Genomic DNA, 17,073 nt, shown 5'->3' on the forward strand with positions numbered 1-17,073 from the left:
AAGGATCGCTGCCCACTGCGCCACTCGGCCGTCAAACAATAGAACTTTTTGTGACTCAAAAAAAAATCATAGTTGCAATGCTGTGTTCCAGTCTGAAGGGTAAAGGGACATGGGGTAGGTACATAAGGCTTAACACTTACGCCTCAGGTTGAAGGACGTGCTCTTTGCATGCCCTGCGAAGTGTTGCTATGTTCATAGGCGATGGTCTTTCACTTACCATCAGGTGGGCCATCTGCTTGGTCCAGCATTATTATTATAAACTTAAAAGATTGGAGAAGGTACAAACACTAGTCATAACCGTCTTGTACATTTTAAAATGGTCAATTATTAAAGTACCCACGGAAATAAATAAAAAGAAAACCGTTTTTAATAAAACTTGTATTAAATGATTAATAAATTAACACTAGGTAAAACCTTATTGTACATTTTAAAATGATCTATTATTAAAGTACCCACGGAAATATAAAAAATAAACCGTTTTTAATATAACTTGTATTAAATGTTTAAAAAATTAACACTAGTTAAGATCTTGTTGTACATTTTAAAATCGTGAATTATTAAAGTACCTACGGAAATAAATAAAAAGAAAACCGTTTTCAATATAAATTGTATTTAATGTTTAAAAAAAACTATACTAAAATAATAATTATAGAATAATATTTACAATGAAAGCACTAAATTGTTAATTTTTCTTCACTGGTATCACAAAACTTAATAGAATAATACCTGTAAATGAAATTAATGATATATTATATGTATGATATAAATAAAATGTACTATTAATATTAACAAACATATTGTAATATTTTTTTTACTATGAACAAATAATTTATATGCATTGTTTTTTTTATTTCAGGTAATAAAATGTGGTATGGCGACCTACACATCAAAAACGTCGGTGAAAGAATTCTGTTTCAACGTTTAATGAATAGTAATAGGTGATAGTATAGTGCCTAGGACTTCGGCTTCACTTTTGGGATACGAGTTCGAATTCTAGCAAGCACAGACAACAGTTAAGGAAAAAATCGTGAAGAAACCTGCGTGATATATCTCCATAATGTTCCCAAAGGAGTTCTCCACCGATCCGCACTGGGCCTCTCTTTATAATATTCCCAAAGACGTGTAAAGCCCACCAATCCACACTGGGCTAGCGTGGTGGACTATAGTCTAAATGCTACTCATTGTGAGACGCGTGCCTTCAGTGAGCGGGTAATGAGTTGTTAAGATGTTTGACGGCCGACTGGCACAGTGAGCAGCAACCTTGCTTTCGGAGTCTTAGGCCGTGGGTTTGATTCCCACAACTGGAAAACGTTTCTGTGATGAACATTAATGGTTTTCAGTGTCTGGTTGTTTATCTGTATTTTATAAGTATGTATATTATTCATAAAAATATTCATCAGTTATCTTAGTACCCACAACACAAGTTGAGTTTACTTTGGGGCTAGATAACGATGTGTGTATTGTCGTAGTTTTGTTTTTTTTTTATAATGGAAGTTTACACTAAAATTATTAGCTTCAATTTCAACATATCTTACCGATCATAGTTCCCGCTAACGTGTAGAAGGGTACTACGCAACCCATGTCTAGTAGAATTGGAAACAAGACGTTTCCTACAAGGCTGCCGATTCGACCCCACATCATTACCATACCAATGGCCAGTGATCTGAAACGGAATAACGTAGGTACTTGAACATGTAGTACAAGACTGCGTATTTAATATAAGCCTGTCTTAACGATTTTTGTAGTTAAACTTCTGTTGGCGTTTGATGAAAATCAGATTAGATTGTTTTTAGTCTGAATCACTGACGTCTTTTATCACACACCGGACTGACTTTCCCAATGCAATATGTAGCTTATATTTTCTCCCCATTTGAATGCCTAACCTAAATATTGTTGTACTTAAACTTCTGTTGACACTTGACGAAAATCTGATTAGTGTTTTAGTTTTTTTTCTGAATCACTGACGTATTTTATCACACACCGGCCTGCAAAACCCTATGCAAATTGCAGTTTTCATTTGAAGCTCCACTCCGTTCTATTGCTGTAATTCTTGTCTACAAAAGTTGCCTGTAAGAGATTGCTTGCAGCAATAAGGCCGCCTTAACTGTATACTCCTTACTGTTTCTTTTCCTGTATGTTATACATGCAATAAAGTGTTTCTTCTTCTTCTCCACAGCTATAAACTGCTATAATATTATTATAAAGCTACAAAGTATGTTTGTTTGTTGGGTTTAGCGCGCGAATCTTCAATCCTCAAATTTATTACCACCATCAGTTATTATTTTAACCAGTTAATAGTAGACATTGGACGGATTAACTGGGACACGAAAAATAAGCGACAGTGTATATCAAGACTAATGTTATAAATTCCAAAAAGTGGTTTTTGTCTGTTTGTCCTTACATTACGTTCTAACTAAGCAACCAATAGACTTTTCCATAGATTAGTAGAAAGGTCGAAGAGTAACCACGTTTTTATGGTTTGTTACAAATCAGGTAGGAACTGTCCGATTTTTTGGGATATAAAGTAGTCAACGTTACTCTCCGTCCTTTCAACTTACTCTTCGCTTAAACTCAAGTTGAATCATAGTGAGCCCATGACGCTAGGACAAAAAAACAAACAGACTTTCACATTCATAATATTAGTAATGATACCAACGTACCTGGATACAGATATATTGGATTTTAACATGTTTGAAGGTATATATTATATAGACAAATATTCTCACATCCTGTTGTAGTACTGACTGAATATACCGTATGAACTAGCTGATATCCGGTTTAATATTCCTCTAGGCTCCTATTTCGTCGACCCATTAACTTGTTACATATAAACATTAAAACGCTGCATCTAATGTCTTGGCTATGCGGAGACGGTATACAGTATAATTATCTTGAAGCAGGAATGACAAACTCTTTACAACTGCGTTGTATTTTTTTGTATCGTGTCTGTTTATTTATTATTTATTTAAACCTCTTTATTGCATAACATAGGCAAAAAAACTCTGAACTCAAAAGGCGACGTAAGTGAATGTGAAAAAAATCTCTGTAAAAAACTTTTCAGCTAGAAAAGTAGTATGGATAGGTACTACTTTTCTAGCTGAAAAGTTTGTTTGGTAGAACCCGCTAATCTCGGCAACCTCGGGTTATTTTTTTGTTAGATAGCCCATTTATCAAAGAAGGTAATAGGTTATATAGCACTACAGCACTACTAATAAGAGAGGCGAATCAACAAAAAACCACTAAACCACTTTGATAAAACACTGGTATGAAACCAGGAATATAATCGCGTATTATTCGAAATTTGTTAAAAAAACCTTATAAAACGCGGACAAATAACGCGGGCAACTACTTGCATTTAATAAAGTATCACGTAATGTTACTTTGCGCAAATAAAAAAACCTTTCACCTTGTCTAATTTTAATAATGCGAAAATGCCCTCGACCGTAAAGATGCTGTGACATTCTCAAATAGGGCCTCAGCATAACTGAGACGACGTCAGCTTTTCAAACGGACTTTTATCTTAATCACTTGCTGATCTTCTTGTCTTCGAGATGAGACTTATTTTCAGAGTTTTAGACACATCTAAGCTCTTTTGAAAGAATTTCTTAGTTATGTTTTTTTTTTTGTTTGAGTTGTTTTGTTTGTCACTTTACCCAGAGGCGAAGTAATCTAAGATACTTTTGAAATATGATGAGATGCGTTTCCTGCATTTTGTATTGGCGATATTAAAATGTGTTTAAACATTTCTTGCCTGCTTTCTATTCTCGCGGTATTATAATTTGATAAATTATCTTGCTGTAACGAATGCAGCTGATATTGGAATTTAATTACACTGTTAAATATCTATACTAATATTATAAAGAGGAAAGATTTATTGCTTGATTGTGTATACCGAATAGGCTTCTATAGTACTGAACTGGTTTCAACCATTTTTTCACCAAATAAATGATAAGAAAGTAACATTTTCTATAATAATTTGTTCAAAAAATTAGAAATATTCAAGAAAATTTCTACAACGTAATCAATTAAGTATCAAAATTTTGCCTATAAAATTCAGTAACTAATTAAAAACTATTTAAAAACTAGTTGAGAAAACTATTGGTGATATGAAGTCCGTAAGTTATCTAAATACCTTGGTTAAGTTACAATAGCAAGATTTTGTGTTCTAAAACTTTATAAGATCAAACTAAACAATTATTAAACAATATTTGTGGGTCATAGTAAAACTTGTTATTATATATATATAAATAAATAAATAAGTCACACGCAATGAGAAATTTGAAGACATACGAGTACCTTTATCTTACAATATATTTTTAGAAATGTAGTGTTGACAAGCCGAATTATTAGGCGTTTTTTTTAAATAATAAATGTATAATTCATTCATCAACTGCAAAAACACGTGGAATACAGAAACCCTTTGTGTTAAAATACTAATGCCTTAAGAATATGATTCTGAGATTATTATATATTTATAGAAGCCGTGACAGGAGCTTTAATAGGCTTATAATGTTAGAAGGGTCACTAAACACAGACTTTTTGATTGTATGTAGATCCCTCTAACACAAGCAAAGCAGAGTATAGGGAAATACCTCATCGGCTAACAATAAACAATGTTAAACTGTATGTTAATGTTTTCATAAACTTAGATGTTTCCTCTGTACGCTATTTACGCTCGCGAAAGACGAGCGCGATCGCTATCGTGATTAATCACGTAATAAAATTAGCTCGTACTAAACATGCTTTGTTCTAATATATTGAGGCGATATATCATATTCCCGTTCTACTTCTGATATGAGTTTTACACAATTTACACCTTTACTAATTTATAATAATGAATAGGTTTTACAACACAATGGAATGGTTGTGAAGATACAGCTTTTTTTAAGATAAATCAAGCAGGTAATGAAACTACAGGAGATTTTCTTTACTTGCACCTTCACAACAGTGGTTCATTTAAGGTAAAGCCAAACTGTGGCTTTAAGTAGCGTCCATACCGGCGTTTTAGATTGCGTCCAAGTGCGTAGATTTTTCCTCTTTACGCTGTTTGCGGTCGCGAAAGTCGAGCTCGATATACCTCGTACTAAACATGCTTTGTTCTAATATATTAAGGCGATACATCATATTCCCGTTCTATTTCAGAAATTAGTTTTACACAATTGACATCTTTACAAATTTTTAATAATGAATAGGTTTTACAACACAATGGAATAGGTGTGTCGTTATAGCTTTGTTTTAGAAAACTCAAACAGGTAATGAAAATATAGGCACAATTTTATAAAGCTAGACTCAAGCTAGACTATCGATTGGCCACCGTTTGAAGTAAAATCTGCGTCCAAGATTGCGTCCAGCTTACGACTAATCACAAGAAGGTAGAGTCTTGTCTTCCTTAGTCTAGAGATTTGCGCGCATTACTGTTTTATGACACTTGTATAGCATCCGAACACCTTTTTTCAATTCAGCATCTTGGAACTCTGCGCTCCGCCCATTGCCATTTTTTGGTTTACTACTCGTTGACCTTTTTACGAATCTCCTCATTTCTGATTAGGTCATCTAGAGATACTGCGAGCAAACTCTCTCTGAGCCTTCCTATTCCTAAGAAGCTCATAAAATAGTGTTTTCGATAAGACAAACATAGTATTTCTCTTCAAATTATTGCTTGCTGGTTTTGTGTTCTTATACTTTTCCAAATAAAACAATGATAGATAATTTACAAAGTGTCACGTCATCAAATCATACCATTAACATAAAAGCTATTTATTACTTTATTTAATGGTTACATTAAAACTGTAACATTATTAAATGAAAACATAAATACAAAATCGTTCAACATGATTGCGATCACATAAGTAACAATTCCGTAATAGGGCTCACCAAGTTCTACTTCACGACACTATTCCAACCTTCTTAACACATGCAAATCTCATGCAAAGTGAGATATTTCCTTTTTGCGTTGTTTATTGCTGTGAATAGCGTACAGCCGATTGTTACCATGATTAATTACGTTATACAATTAGCGCTTTATAAAGTGCTTATGAGTAATATATTGCAGCTTTGTATTCTGTATCATACTAATAATATAATCATTTAAATTCAATTTTGCCGCATAAAGTCCAACTAATGAAGAATCTCTATTATAAAACAAATCGCCGATTGTATATTGCGAAGTGTGGGAATGTACTTAAATAATACTCATTTCAACTTAAAATACAATATGTTATATTGATTCGGAAGATTGGATAGAAGCGGGCGTTACTTTACGGAATTCCATGATATATTATGAAAATCTTAATCAAAAGCTTAATCTGCTATACTCCGCGAAAAGCAGAAGAATTTGTATGGTGTCATTTATAATTTCTTCTATTCTTATAATTCACCAAACAGATCTTCGCCAATGTACCCTCTACGCACGTTTCGCTCCGAAACCGGAGCATCCTCAGGAGATGTTATTAAAATGTTATTAAAAAAATAATTTTAAAGAACCCGAAATTTTAAGTCAAATAATTATTTATTACTAGCGGACCCCAGCGCTATCTGTCGGGCTGATTTGTGAAACTAAACCATCCACGGTGCCACCCAAACGCATACCAAAAAATTCATTCAAACGGTCCAGCCGTTTAGGAGGAGTTCAGTGACATACACACGCACACAAGAAATATATATATAAGATAAAGTCAATATCTCCTGAAGATGCTCTGGCTTCGGAGCGAAACGTACGTAACGTACCCTACATTAGTGGTTAGTATAAGGATTGAAGAAATTATAAATTACATAGTAATATAGTTTCTCTACGACTATAGTGTCGATAAAAAGTGTCAATAAAAAGTGTCTTCACTCAATTATTTTATTGAATCCGAAAAAAAAGGAACGAATGGAATATTTAAGCTGATTAGTGGCTCGAAATGTCTTTTCCACTGAATTGTGAATAGAAATTAAATAATCGTCAAACGAATTCCTCTTTTTCGCCTTTCACTCGAGTCAGATGGAAAGCAGCTGATGTTTTAAGTAAAGCCACTTACTTTATCACTAGGGGTTTAAAGTAAAAAAAAGTATGAAAGTAGACCGCCATCACAGATCAAAGTCTTTGTTCTTTTGTGATATTTATAAAATGCATAGAGCTAGAGTATTTGTCTAGACCAGACTCTCTGGTATTTGTGTCTGTAGTGTGGTTTGTCTGGTTTTATATTTAATGATCGCCCTTGAGTTTTAAAACTGGTTTTTGTATCGCGGTGGAATGGGTGATAGCCTAGTTGTAAGAACTCTAGCCTTCCTTTCGGGAGGAAAGAGTTCGATCTCCGGCACGTAACCTTTACAGAGTTATGTGCGTTTTAAAGTTGTGCATTTAAAAATCACTTGCGTTAACGGCGAAGGAAATGATTGTGAGGATGCTTGATCGCCTAAGATTTCTCCACAATGCTCTTTAAGGTTGTGTGAAGTCTGCCAATTTGTACTTGGCCAGTATGGTAGATTACAGCCTGAACGATTATCATTTGGAGAGAAAACCATGTTGTAGGCCGGTAATGTGTTGGTACCACAAAATATTCGTCATGGTTTCAATCGGTTGATAATATGTCGGAAATATCTCTAATATTTACCTACATGCATACACATATGTATACATTTATACCGGTATTTTAGCTGAGCTGTACACCCTTTTTGTCTGGTGTTACACACAGACATTGTTACTATGTTGTTACTATATTATTATAAAATGTACTGTTTGTAACACTTAACATGAATAAATGTATTTTCTTTCTTTTATTCTTTTCTTTCTTATTTTCCTAGTTATTATGTACATATAGTATGTATGGTCATGTAAGTTTATTTTATTTTCTGTTACATATATGCACCATCTACTATCTACGTTTTTGTCGCGCTCAGGTTGCCCTTAAAAGGTCACTTTTAAAGATAAGGGTGCCTTTGCACCCTACCACTAAGTACTATTACTATTTTCCTTGAGTTTTCCCTATAGTGTTGTGTTGCAATAAAGTTTTTCTATTCTATTCTTCACCAAGTTTTCATATTTTAATACTGTATTGTTATAGGGTTCCCTTTGCCACAACAAGGCAAGTCTCCTCTGGCGATACTAGCCCCTATCCTTCATCTGAGCTTTGTGTCCCGTTCATTACCACTTCACTATAATTTCGACTAGGTAGGACGAGATGGCTAGAGTAGGTAAATTATATTAACTGGATATCTGAACTAGGGGCTAGATCGTGTCATAGTTCAGGGCCCATTACCACTTCAGTTTCATATCTCACTAGGTAGCTAAGGTCATTTATAATGACTGAATGACTGTGCAGATGGTTTGATTATTCATGACCTGTAAAGCGTACGTACATTGTACGCCGATTGAACTTAGAACCTAAACAACAAATTAATATTCGAAGTAATCACCTGTAGTCCTACTATATATATTATTACATATTATATTATACATTATTTTGTAATATTATAAATGTGAAAGTGTGGATGTTTGTTACTCAATCACGCCAAAACGGCTGTACGGATTGGGATGACATTTGGCATGCATGTAGCCTTTGACATGGAAAAGAACATAGGCTACCTTTTATATCGATTCCTTAAGTAGTTCCCGAGGGAAAATTGAAAATTGTTGACGAGCTAAAGCGCGGGCAGACAGCTTTGAAATTTGGTGTGCTATGGAAAAGAACATTTACTTTCTATACTGATCTCTCAAATAGTTCCCGTGATAGAATTAAAAATTGTTAACGAGCGAAGCTTTAGATACAATTCTGAAGTCCACGCAGACGAAGTCGCGGGCAGAAGCTAGTAAATCACTGGAAACCATTTCAACACTTGACATGATGTACAGGGTTTAACGACTATTTGATTGTTTCTCCGAAGCCAATAATTACAAATGTGTAATTTACTATAAAAAAAAAGACTAATTTTAGTCGCTATTAAAATGAGTCAGGCCTTCACCTGATTAAGTGGGGTATATTTATAATGTTAATAGCGGGGGTAAAAAGTTCAATACCCAGGCTATTGGCCAAGCCATACTGACAGCAGATTTCGGTACTTGAAGGTACTATGTATTTCAAATACTAACAGGGACTGCGCTTGTAGCTTATTATGATTGCATTCTTCTTCTCACCTATAAAAGGAACTAACAGTTCAGTGTATATGTATAGCGCTAATTATCTTTATATTGCTATCTATATTTGCTATTTTATCTGTATTAACGTTTTTTGACTCAAGAATTTGGAAAGGAATCTTAATATAACATAAGAACTCCTCAATAAAAAAATAGTGTGCTAACTTTTGTACGTACGTAATAAATTTAGTATCCGGGATAAAGTTAAAACAACTGTATTTGTGTACTTAAAAATACTATATTTAAAAATTGATAAGTTTAAATTAAATAGTTTTGAAAGTATAAGAGGAAATTCTACATAGCGCTAACGAAGTTTTCAAAGTTTCGAGGTTAATATTTAGACTCGGTCTCGCGTTGCGGGAAAATAAGTCTTACAAATTAAAAAGTCTTACAATATTCTCATAGTAAGTATTGCGCGGACTGAGTTATTAAGTTTGGCTGCATACAATTTTAGGTCGCCCATTGAGAACAAAATACTAATTTGTTTTAAGCGCAATGATGATAATATGATAGATGTAAACGTTATAAATTTGAGATTGCTACAGACTTTAAAAATCAGATTAATAAATTTCCTATTGAGAGATGTTATACATCGCCATCTAGTCCCAAAGTTAGCGTAGCTTGTGTTATGGGACTAAGATAACTGATGAATAAATTATAAATTATATACATAAATACTTTTAATATACAGATACACATACATTGAAAAACATTCATGTTCATCACACAAATATTTTCCAATTGTGGGAATCGAACCCACGGCCTTGGACTCAGAAAGCAGGGTCGCTGCCCACTGCACCAGTCGGCCGTGAAACCGACTAAACCATCCAAGAATATTAACCAGACACAATATTATAGTTTGACATTTATATTGATACTAGCGGACCCCAGCGCCATCTGTCGTGCCGATTTGTGAATCTAAACCATCCAGGAGCCGCCCAAACGCATACCAAAAAATTCATTCAAATCGGTCCACCAGTTTAGGAGGAGTTCAGTGATATACACACGCACACAAGAAATATGTATATAAAGATTATAATTTAGCATGAATAATAATAGATTAAGATCTTTGTCATTTCGATGTCAGTCTTGAAATTCGTTACGTATTCTAATAATGCCGATTGGATATAATATAGTTTTATTATAGAAAGTAGGAATTGGTGTAAGAACGTATAATCTTTTGCATGCCATCTTAGGCGGATTTTTGTTCTTTATATTTTACTAGCGTACCCAGCCCGCTTCGCCGAGCTAGATTATGCTTTATTTTATTTAAACAATAAACTTACATCATTTAATTTTTAATTTAAGTCTCATAATATATTTAATCATTTATATTCATTTCATTCATTTATATACGTATTCATTCTCTTCTATTCTCTTCTCGAGCGGATGAAGATCATTATCTACACCCATGTACACCCAACAATAGAATATCATCATAGTAAATAAAAGCTGTATTTGACAGTTTGACAGTTCAAAAATAGGAGTGCTCCGATCGTCACCAAACTTTACAGGATTACTCGCCAGGTCAATCCGGAGATTCCCTGAAAGTTTCAGGGAAATCGGTCCAGCCGTTCTTTTCCGGTCCAGCCGGTCTCTTTTATATATATAGATAGAAGATAGATGTAGGTACAAACATTGTAAAACCAATCAGTAAATAAAGGAATTGAATTGAATTGAATTTAACATTACCTCATATTCGTAGGAAAGAAATCTATAACCAGAAATTGGTTCAGGTTCACCATCATTTGCGAAATCGCTAAGTCTGATGAAAACAGCGCGACCATTATGATTTTTGAACTGGACCATCTTAGTCCCAAGGTCACGCCAACGGAGATGAGGCCACAAACAGTGTAGAGGTTCTTCTTTCCCACTTTGACTACTAGGACGCTGCTGATGATGATCGGTCCCAGACATACTGATCCCAGTATCATACTGTTGATGTAAGTTGCTGCACCACTGACAACCTGCAAGAGGGATCACATTTTAGATCCTTGTCGGGGTAACAAAGCCAACAAGAGGGCCATGCCGTGATGATTTTTAGTTTGGGTATACCCTTTTAGAGGGAAGAGTCCCACATAACCTCCGTCCTGCCCAAAGGTCGGAGGTAGCAATAAAGATTTTCCACCACGCCAAAAAAAAAACTTGTCAGGGAAAATACAAGCTGGGAAGGAAAATGATAATTATGTTTATATTATTTATTTCTTTAAATACTAATAGTACTAGGAACGAGCTTGGTAGCACTTTTTGGGAAAGACCTATTTTCCGCAGTCTTTTTTTCTGCCTCTGCACACCTAAACTAGTTTTTTATTATTTCTTTATTTTATCTATTGTGTTTCTCTTTGTATTTTGTTTTCGTGTGTGCAATAAAGAATTTAACTATAATCATAATTGACGGTCCGTGTAGATAGTCAGAGTAAGCACTTGACAGGCTCGCAAGAAACACGTAGTTCAAAGTGCCGCGCTGTGTCCATCAACCGTCATAACTTAACTTACCTACTTATAATAACAGATATAATAATAATATTTAGATTTATTGCATAAATACACGTAGATAATCAGATGTTACAAATTTAGCTTTTGTTATTACCATTAATTTGGTGTGCAACTTACAATCATATTATATGAAATAAAAACATAAAAGGAAAACATTAAAAAAGAAATTACAACTACAAAAATATATAAATTATAATGAAATATGAATTCACTTTTTTAAGTAAAGCGCGGGTATAACGCGGCTTAGTATAACTTTTATTTATTTATTAGCTTTACAAGGGAAACAAACAGTATAATTATACATAAAAGTAATGCCGTATTAACTTAGCTCCCTTTTTGTGTATTTCTGAATATTGTTCTCTTACATTGCTAATAATCGTGTCCTTTACCCATACAAAGGACATTGGTGGAAGGCAGTGTATTTTAATAAATACTATTATCATCACATTAACCCATTGCGAGCTCACTATCGAGCACGGGTCTCCTCCCACAAAGAGAAGGCTGTAGTCCACCACGCTGGCCTAGTGCGGATTGGTTGACTCTGCTATTTGTTGCAATTCTTTTGTACACAAATGAAATAGCTTTAAGGTAGTGCATGCATTGTGAAACCACCAATCCACACTGGGCCAGTGTGGTGGACTTAGACCTTGACCTTTCTGATTGTGGGAGGAGTCCCGTGCCCTGTAGTGGGCCGGTTTATATGATTAAGTATCGTGAAAAAGGCAGTAACATTTTTCAAACTGCCTAATTAGTTTAGTTTCGAGAATTACAGCTTTGGCACCACTCATCATCTTAACAACCCATTACTGGTCCTCTGCAGGGTCTCCTGCCACAATGAGAAGAATTTAGTTAAAAGTCCACGGCGCTGGCCCACGGTATTGGAACAATAAAGAGAACTCAGGCATGCAGGTTTCCTCACGATGTTTTCCTTCACCGTTGAAGCAAGTAATATTTTAATTACTTTAAACGCACATAACTTAGCAAAGTTAGAGGTGCATGCTGGGATTCGAACTCGGCCCCCCAAAAGGGAAGTCCTGCTCCTGCCCAATGCGCTATCACCGCTTCAATAAATTCTAAACTAGTACTTTGTTGCCCGCCATTGTAACATTATGGTGGATCAGTGGATCAGAAGAGAGAGATTAAAAAGTTTATGACGTATAATTAGTAGGTACTATCCTAAAATAAAGAAATAGAGACACCATTCTTACTAGATTGAGAAAAGAAACGCAACATAACAAACAGATACACTTTCGAATTCATAATATTACCATGGATGTATACTTCCTGGTACAAAGACTTTGTTAACAGTCTGTACTGCTGTAATTTTCTACGATCATCGACATTTGAGGAAAGGAGAAGACATAGAAGCCAACAAACAGAAACACTTCAGTATATATATTATTAGCATGGATTCAACTTACTGGTACACAGACTTTGTTAACAGTCAGATTAGTGTTTCTCTCGGCCAAGTCGTGGGTATAGGAATCCAACATGACGCACAAGTCCTGAGTGTCTGTGCTGCTGTAATGTTCTACGATCGTCGACAATTGTGGGAACCAGAGCCTTATAACGTTATACCTAAAACAAAGAATTCCAATTCAATTAAATATAAATTTTGCTATTTTGCTTTCACATTTATCTCTATTGTTTTGGAGCCATTTTCGGAGATAGTTTTGGTAAGAATAGGATGTAAAAATATAGGAAGTATGCGAAGCTCTTTAATATTTAACTCTGCTATTTGTTGCAATTCTTTTGTACACAAATGAAATGGCTTTAAAGTAGTGCATGCATTGTAAAACCACCAATCCGCACTGGGCCAGTGTGGTGGACTTAGGCCTTCACCTTTCTAATTGTGGAAGGAGTCCCGTGCCCTGTAGTGGGCCGGTTTATTTGATTAAGTATTGTGAAAAAGGCAGTAACATTTTTCAAACTGCCTAATTAGTTTAGTTTCGAGAATTACAGCTTTGGCACACTCATCATCTTAACAACCCATTACTGGTCCTCTACAGGGCATGGGTCTCCTGCCACAATGAGAAGAATTTAGTTAAAAGTCCACGGTGCTGGCCCTGCGGGGATTGGTGGGCTTCACACGCCTTCGAGAACAATAAAGAGAACTCAGGCATGCAGGTTTCCTCACGATGTTTTCCTTTACTGTTAAAGCAAGTGATATTTCAATTGCTTGTAACGAACATAACTTAGAAAAGTTAGATGTGCTGGGATCGAATTCGGCCCCCAAAAGCAAAGCTTACGTCCTAACCACTAGGCTATCACTGCTTGGCACTCTATTCAAATAACTGTAAAAAGCTCTCTGCAACTTTTCGTAAGCGGCCTAGTTTTGATTCCATACGATTTTGGATTTAGTATCGAGCAATGTTGTCATATCTTGCTTAAAAGTAAAACAAGCAATCGCATAAGGACAAAAGGCGGGCTGAAATAGTGTTATAACATACTTCTGGTGAAATTATAGCAGTTTTGTAATACATGTCTTATAAATAACCACCAATCCGCACTGGGACAGCGTGGTGGACTACGGCCTTAACCCCTTCTCATTGTGGGAGGATACCTTTTCCCTGTAGTGGATCGATAATGGGTTGATATGTTGTTGATGTCTTATAGCGAAGTACCACTATGCTTATTACCAAGCCAAGTCGGTAACAAGGGCGTGGTTGCTGATGTCATTACACATGAAGCCCAACACGTACGACTCTGGTTGATGGGCACAAATCGGCACTTTGCAGGACGTGTTAAAAAAATCAAAATTTATTGGTTTTAAGTATGAATAGTTTATAAGCACTTTTCACCCTGTTCCTTCCTTCGAAGTGTTGCTTTTTTATAGGCGATGATTTTCCCCAAATCTTTAGGTGGATCATCCGTTTGGCACATAAAATATAACTTTAAAAAAATCGTATCTTTTAATATTTTTTAATGATAAAGTAGACACACCAGTGAAGTTATTACCACCTAAAGAATGACGTCTATTGCAAGTAATGGTAATTCACATATTGACCACTTTTTTTTTTATGATCATTCGAAGTTTTTTTCTTTTATTTGAATTATTCTTAAACCCCTCATTACGTTTAATTCACTTAAGTCGAAAGGCATAAAACAAATAATTAATTTTAAAAATCATTACATTTTGAGTTCTACCGATACACACGCAATACATAGTTATATATACTTAGAATATAGTAGATAGAAGAAAAACTATGCGACTCAAAAGAAAAATTATTCATATGAACCCAAGTCGACCTAGTGACCTTACACCAAATGGGCTGACCGCTTTCTGGGTTTTATTTAACACGGGCATTGAATCCATTAATATTTTGGTGAATTAATAGAAAAGACCTGTGCACCAAATTTACATGGGCCAAGTTGGTGAACTTACAGTATGGATCAAATTTAATATGCATATTATAATTTCGGTACTAGCAGGATTTGAACATGTATCTTTTCGGCAATCGTAGCCTGAATGCCTATTAAGCTACAGTTCTCCTACCACCGATATCGAAATTAATATACATATATATGCCTTTTTATCAGTCTTAAGAAGGGGTAGCGCATTGGGTAGGAGGTCGACTTAACATTCCGGGGGCCAAGTTCGAATCCCAGCAAGCACCTCTAACTTTCGTTTTAAGTAATTAAAATATTAGTTGCTTCAACGGTGAAGGAAAACACCTGCTGTCCCCACAATGAGGCTAAGGCCGTAGTCCACCACGCTGGCCCAGTGCGGATTGGTGGACTCCAATAAGGTTGCCTGGCAGAGATTGCTTTTAAGCGATAAGGCCGCCTTTTGTTTTCTACTCTTTTCCTTTTAGTTTTTGTCTTTCTCTCTATTCGTCCTTTATTTTCCTAACTGTACAAAAAAAAGAGTTTAAATAAAATAATAATATTAAACATAACTTAGAAAAGTTAGAGGTGCGTGCTGGGATTCGAACTCGCCTCCCTAAAAGTGGCCTACCCATTGCGCCATCACCGCTTCAAAACATTATACAAAGTAGGAAATAATATATGAACTATGGGTATGGTATATGCAAAGGTGTACTTACAATAGCATAGTGAAGAAGCTCATGACACAGAAAAGCAACAGATATAGGCCGCGAGGTTTTTGGAACATCGGCTTGACATTGTGGAGCCCCTCCGCGAGCATACTTCCGAAGTTTTTATTCGAACTATCCTCAGGTGTTTCATCTATCGCGTAGGTTTTCTTGTCTTTCCATATGTCTTTATACTAAAAAATAAATATTACACTTATACTTCCGAGCTCTGTTACACCGACGGCTTTTCCAATCGCCAAATAGTCTCTACCTCAAGAACAAAATGGACGCTATGCAAGTTGTTTCATGTGAAATGTATTAAATTTGTTCATGAGGTAAATAACTATCTGACGGTTAGAAAAAGAAATAAATATTATATCTTACTATTATCAAAAAACTATTATTAAAAATACGAAAGTATGCCCGTGTGTTTGTATGCAAAGTTACAAGAACTATTAAACTATTTTGACGACATCAATGGCGCAGCGATGAGCGCTGTGGATTTAAGTGGGAGTTCCCCGGTTATATCCGCGGCAAGGGAAATATGGAATTAAATAAACTTAACAGTGCAATATACTAGGTTACATAAAATTCATAATTCGTTTAAAGGAAATTGCATACAATTCTACAATAAACTACCAATTGACATCTTGGAGATGTCTTTTAAAAAGTTCAAAGTTTGTATTAAACGTAAGCTTATAGAAAAGTCCTATTATAGTATAAAGGACTACGTAAACGATAAAAAAGCTTGGGTGTAAATTATTGCTCTAACCAGGTTGCTCTTTTAATAATTTAAAATGACATTGTGAGATGGTGATAACAAAAAAAAAAAAAACACCCTGCTAAGTTTGTTGTGGGCTTCTTCTTAGACCAGGACGCGTTTTAAACCCTCGTAGCTTTAGTTTTAAGTTTACGAATGTGGTTATCGCCATCATCTCACTACCGTGTAATTCTTATGTACGTGTTAGGAAATAGGGAATTACAGCACTTTATCTATGATAAACCCGATGATTATATTAAATATATCAACAAATCATAGTTTGTATACTCATTGATAATGTATTGAAAATAGAATAATGGACTTTATTAGACTGTCAAATAAAAGTATAGGATCTATGGCGGGAGACGCGAGTTTGACAAGTGAGATTGGCGGCAAAGAAAAGTGAGGACAGATTTAAATTAATGAATTGAGAATAGAAGATTAAGTAAAGTATTGTGGATAGAACGTTACAAATTGGGAATAGATGATTTATAATGGAAACGACATACTTAACGAAATATTGTTGTGACAAAACAAGAGTCGTATATACTGGTGATGGTGTTGAGATAAGTTGTTAAAAGTTGTCGGTACTATGGTTGTACCTGATGTAGCATCAGATAAGTATATCTCTTATATCCTTTGGGTTATTCAGGTATCATATATGGAGC

At 35.1% G+C, this 17,073-nt stretch overlaps 1 protein-coding gene across 1 annotated transcript in view; it reads right to left on the bottom strand.

Moving 5' to 3' along the window:
* Positions 1 to 665: 665 nt before the first annotated feature.
* The window catches only part of LOC120633379 (synaptic vesicle glycoprotein 2B-like), a 53,019-nt gene continuing 36,611 nt past the window's right edge, over positions 666 to 17,073 (bottom strand). The window contains exons 6-10 of the mRNA XM_039903582.1: positions 15,658 to 15,839; positions 13,033 to 13,189; positions 10,808 to 11,082; positions 1,536 to 1,663; positions 666 to 726 (exon numbers count right to left, since the gene is read on the bottom strand). Coding sequence (XP_039759516.1) covers positions 683 to 726; positions 1,536 to 1,663; positions 10,808 to 11,082; positions 13,033 to 13,189; positions 15,658 to 15,839 — 786 coding nt within the window. The 3' untranslated portion in view covers positions 666 to 682. The remainder of the gene's footprint in view (positions 727 to 1,535; positions 1,664 to 10,807; positions 11,083 to 13,032; positions 13,190 to 15,657; positions 15,840 to 17,073) is intronic.

The sequence above is a fragment of the Pararge aegeria genome, chromosome 21 (assembly GCF_905163445.1).
Source record: "Pararge aegeria chromosome 21, ilParAegt1.1, whole genome shotgun sequence".
Lineage (NCBI taxonomy): Eukaryota > Metazoa > Arthropoda > Insecta > Lepidoptera > Nymphalidae > Pararge > Pararge aegeria.